This window comes from Capricornis sumatraensis, chromosome 5 (assembly GCF_032405125.1).
Source record: "Capricornis sumatraensis isolate serow.1 chromosome 5, serow.2, whole genome shotgun sequence".
Lineage (NCBI taxonomy): Eukaryota > Metazoa > Chordata > Mammalia > Artiodactyla > Bovidae > Capricornis > Capricornis sumatraensis.
Window position 1 is genome coordinate 60,237,761 of NC_091073.1, and position 5,356 is coordinate 60,243,116.

The 5,356-nt window shown below is 39.1% G+C and overlaps 1 protein-coding gene across 1 annotated transcript; it reads left to right on the forward strand.

Moving 5' to 3' along the window:
• The first annotated feature begins 668 nt into the window (after nt 1-668).
• On the forward strand, nt 669-2,571 carry SMIM30 (small integral membrane protein 30). The gene is made up of 2 exons (XM_068973222.1): nt 669-755; nt 1,210-2,571. The coding sequence occupies exon 2, from the start codon at nt 1,241-1,243 to the stop codon at nt 1,418-1,420; it is 180 nt and encodes a 59-aa protein (XP_068829323.1). The 5' UTR covers nt 669-755; nt 1,210-1,240; the 3' UTR covers nt 1,421-2,571.
• The last annotated feature ends 2,785 nt before the right edge of the window (nt 2,572-5,356 follow it).

Below are 5,356 nucleotides of genomic sequence, written 5' to 3' on the forward strand. Positions count from 1 at the left end.
GTGTGTCTTGAAACCTTTAACAGCATTCAAAAATAAAAGAAAAACACTTGCTGTCATTTTTTGACCTTGTTTTTCAGTGAGCTTCCGTACAAATACACTACACCACTTTACCAGTAACAGGCTTGGCCACGTGAGGAAACCCTGGAGCTCGCCCCTCCGCGCCACCGGTACAGCGCGACCGTCATCCCTCAGCCAGTTACTTGGAAGCGCGCCGGAGAACCCTGGGAGTTGTGGGCACCGGGGATTGTGGGAAATGTAGTTTGGAGACTCCGCCCAGCTCACCATTTCTGTAATGGCTGCTTCCTTGAAGGTAATGTACGAGCTTGTCTCCGAAGGCTCCTTAGCTTGCCCAGTATATTTGTCAAACGGGGCAAATTTGCACCTTGCCGGGCCAAAGCAGGGATTGTTTTTAAAGTCTTACTTTCAAGTCCTGGAACGAACTTGGTTTTCGGTTAACTTTTTCTTTTTTTTTTTTAAGCTTTTTCTTTATAGGAGAACTAACCAACTTTTAAATCTAGTTCCCGTTTGAACAAACTGTTTGTCTTTAGTTTTTACCCATTCTTCTCCCTTCCGTACAACCTCCCCGCTCTGCGCTGAGTCTAGATGCCTCTTTAAAATAATAATAATTAATAATGTGTAATTTTTAAATCCTGCTACGCCCCTCTGATAGTAGGCGCTGTCACGTGGAATCTCTTTGCCTCAGCATCCGGAGCTGCTGGAAGGGAGTCAGATAGAATTCAGTACCGCCTTCTTTGGTAAGTCTTACTATTTCCCCACGACTTCACAGCTATATGTTGTTTGACTTTGCTAGATTTGCCTGCATTTCCTGGTTGGGAGAGATCCTAAGAAAATATAATTTCCCTCATAGGACAATTTCCAAGTTAATGTCTGGTGCATCATCATCTATCTTTCTTATGTTCTACTGTTCAATTTCTGTTTTGTTGATGCCCATAGTGTTAGCGTTATACAGTGTGGAAAAATCGCTGGAGTCAGGAAATTATCATGAGAAAGGGAGATTAGCCTCAAATGACTATCTTTAATTACCATTTACTTCCCAAAGGTTCTTTCACCATAAAATGAGCCTGAATATAATTTATAGTCCCTAATTGAAAAGGTTGCATGAACTGTTATTTATCATGTATTCATATTGTCATTTGAAAAGGTTGGAATTTTTAATGATTCCTTTTTTTTCCATGTTTTAATTTATAGAGATCTTCATCCTTCAAGAACCAGCCACATCATGATCTCAGTTTCAACACAGTTGTTCCTAGTCCTCTTTTCATTGCTTTTGGTGCTGCCTGTTGTTGAAGCAGTAGAAGCCGGAGATGCAATTGCTCTCTTGTTAGGTGTGATTCTCAGCATTACAGGCATTTGTGCTTGTTTGGGGGTGTATGCACGAAAAAGAAATGGACAGATGTGACTTTGAAGGGCCTCCTGAATCAAACCTTCCTCTGAAAACCTTTGTGCTACTGAGTTTCAGAACTGAGCTTTGGTGTCTGAAAGTTCCCAAGAAACAGTTAATAGAGAAGTTTCATATTATTGGTTATTTTCCTATAAAAAGGAACAAATTGATATACTCTGTTAAAGGGAAAACAACATGTTTTTGTCACAACAGTTAATGCACTGGAAAATGCCATCTGTAATTTGCATTTGCTGAAATTTGCATAAGTAATATTTCATAGTTTCAGAATTCTCAGTAGGAAGAAGGAAATTCTTGCCCAGAATCCTAGGAAATTGCCACTGGTCAGTTATAATCACTGCCTCCTGCATCATTGAGGAATTTTTTCTCCATATTTTTATTGGATTTTTGTTTTGTTATCTCCCAAGTGAGTACTGTACCTAGACATTAAATACAGTTGGTCAGAAATTAAAACTTATCTCTGTGTGGGAAAAAGTTCAGAAAATGAATTCAATGTATCTAACATTGAAATGGAGAGAGTTAATGTAAAAAAAATACTTTATATTGACATTGAAATGGAGAAGAGATCTATTGTTTAACAAAAACAAAAAATGTTTATATTAACTGAGTAACATCTCCATGGTGAGAAGTACTATGTCAAGTATAAACCTATTATGTAAGTTAATTTGTGGTGTCCATTTCTGTTTATTTCAAACTGTTTTTATCTCTGTGAAGTTTTTATGAACTAAGTGGAGATGAGTAGGTGCCTTATGTTAACTATTGACTCCAGCTTTTAGAGATATAATTAGTGAAAAATGAGAAATGGGCAGCATCAAGGTAGGGAAGAGGCCCCTGGTAGAGAATCCACAGATGCAAAAGGCAAATGTTATGGCATGTACTGATTTACACACAAGCCACATGAGGTACACTCTCCCCATCCTTGCTACTTAAAGTGTCCTCAGCAGCAGCAGTATCACTTTAGGGCTTGTTAAAACTGCAGTCTCAGGCCCCCTCCACCCCACCCCCAACCAATTGGGTCAGAATCTGCTTTTGTTTCAAGAACCCAGGATAACTTTATACACATTCAAGTTTAAGAAGATTGCTCTAACTTGTTTGAATGCAAGGATCAAACAAGTTGATAAAAACTGTTAGATTCCCAGCTTCCTCTCCTGGTTGCATTGTAGTTTGGGGTATGGAATTCTTTGTTTAACAAGGGTCCACAGTGATTCCTTTGACTGTAGATACAGCCAACATAGAATTGTATGAGTAAATAAAACTGCTATGGGGTCTTAATGAAAGTAGTTGGTCACATTTTTTCCCTAAACTAATGCATTATCCAATCTCTAGCTCTCCAAGTAACATTGGGAGCCTTAATTTTGACCAGAAAACAGACAATTGCAATCTAAAATCCTTTGTATGCATTTCTCCAGGTATGAGCTGACCTGGCTTGCATGAAGGATTTGGTGGGGGCTACAAAGAATGAGGGACAGCCACACACTAAAGACAGAAACCACATGGATCTGTTTTTGTCTAGCTGTTTTATTTTGGTTTTCCCACCGAAGAAAACAGTCTTTTATCTGATAAATTGGCTGTTATACATTGAGTAATAGAATTTTTATTAAATTTTTATTGTTCAGTTGATTTACAACAGAACTTTTTTGCATGTCTTTTTTTTTTTTTTTTTTAAGATGGAAAAAGAAATGCAGGTTGTGGGACAGTTTGTCCTATCTCCTTATATACCAGTCTACTGGTACTGAGGTAAAGAGGCTGTTGATGCATCCTTGTATGTCTGAACTTTTCCATTGTCATTGGAAGAAATCCTGCCTAAAGTACAGGAAAGCCTGGTTTTGTCTTTACGGGAGGCTCAAGTGGTATACGACAGTTCATAAAACGGCTTTAAAGGTAAAGGAAACCTAATGCTTGCTTGTGTGCATGCTCAGTCATATCTGAATCTGCGACCCCATGGACTGTAGCCTGCCAGGCTGGGCTTTCCTGGTAGCTCAGCGGTAAAGAATCCATCTGCTAGTGCAGGAGACGCAGGTTTGATCCCTGGGTCAGGAAGATGCCCTGGGAAAGAAATGACAACCCACTCCAGTATTCTTGCCTGGGAAATTTCACTAACAGAGGAGCCTCGGGGGCTACAGCCCCTGGGGTGGCAAAGAATCAGACAAGACTTAGCACTGGACAGAGACCGTCAGTCATTCCCTACTCTGACCCCATGCACTGTTGCCCTCCAGGCTCCTCTGTCCATGGGATTCTTCAGACAAAAATACTGGAGTAGGTTGTCATTTTCTCTTCCAGGGGGATATTCCCAACCCAGGAATCGAATCCATGTCTCCTGCATTGAAAAGTGTATTCTTTGCCACTGAGCCACCTGGAAAACCTTAAAATACATTTTAAATCACAGTGCATTGGTTATTTAGTCACCAACAGTTTAATGTTCAAAATAAGATTACAGGCAAACATTCTTTAATGAGCCTGTATTTCTACAAGTGTCTAAAAGGAATTAGAAACTGCCATTTTTCTATTTTCTCAATAATAGAGAATTGTGAGGCAACTCAGTAATTTTGATGTATATGATGAGAAATACCTTCTCTAGTTCTTTTCTATCTAGGTTAGAGTATGTGATTTTGCTTGAAAAGAACAGAAACTCTTATGGTCTCTCTAAAGGTTTTGTGAGCCACCAGCTGTCTTGAGAATCTGATGAAAGCCACGGTCATTTCCCTAGAAAAATGCATATACATGCTGGCATCTTTTGATTAACTTCAGGGAGTTCACAGAGCTGAAGCTCATCTAGAAATCCCAAATTACAAAATTTGCTATTTCCTTTTTTTGTTTGTTTGTTTTTTTTGTTTTTTTAGTTTCTTTATAATTCTGAGATTCTTTCACTTGCTCTGAGGGTATTACCTGCTGTGGAGCAATTATAGGAAGAATGGGATAAGCAGATGTCCCCTGGGTGCCCAGCATAATTTGTAGACATCTAGTAAATGCTCTGTACATATTACCTTGGTTGAGTCAAGTTAAAAAGACTAATAGCTAAAATCAGCAAGAAATGCTGGTTGCTGACCCATTCATCCAATGCCAAAAATCAATGCCTCTCCTGTATCATTTCTCTCTGGTGCTTTCAAATTGTTTTTTTCTCCTTTCTTAGTTTTTAAAAGGTGATGTATATGTCTTGGCATAAATATCTTTGGGTTTATCCTGTTTGAGATTCACTCAACTTGAACCTACAAGTTTGTGTCTTTTCCCCAAATTTAGGTGATTTTTAGCCATTATTTTTTTCAAATGCTCTTTCAACCATATCTACTTATTTCCTGCTGGGATTCTGCCTTATAACTGCCAGACAGAGGTAAAAGTCCTAGAGGAACCTCTTTACTGTTCCTTGCTTGCCGTCCACTGACCCTGCAGATAGGGCACCTTGTGGCTACTAGGAGGGAGAAGTTCAGACTTCCTACATGGTCTCCACTGGCTCATGACCATGTCTAAGCACATTACATTTCTGGGTCGCCAGCTTTTCCAGTCCTACTCAGAGATCTATGAGACAAAAAGAAAATCTAGAGAATTCACACCATATTTTCTGTTCCTGAGGTCACTAGTTAGTCTGCCTTCTTTCTTCTGAATTTTATATGCATTTTATAAATAATATCTGAAATTTTTAGCTATATTTAGCAGTAGAAATAGGAAAAAAGAGGCCTACTGCATCTTCCTGGAAGTCCAAGTCTCCTCAGTGGGGGATAAAAGCACCAGGTAAGCCATTGATTCAAGGAATTTTCACTCAGAGACCTTGGTCCTGTGATCACTCACATTTACCCTCCCCTTTTCACCCATCGAATAATATATTATGACTTTTACCAGATAAGCTCAGTCAAGAATGCAGGAGTACAGATGAAGTTTACAAAATAATCTGTATCCATGCTTTGTCTCAGCATTGCCAGTGCAAATGGCAACTCTTTGAAA

What these genes read in the sequence shown, in the direction of transcription:
- SMIM30 (XM_068973222.1), top strand. Translation starts at nt 1,241, where the DNA reads ATGATCTCAGTTTCAACACAGTTGTTCCTAGTCCTCTTTTCATTGCTT.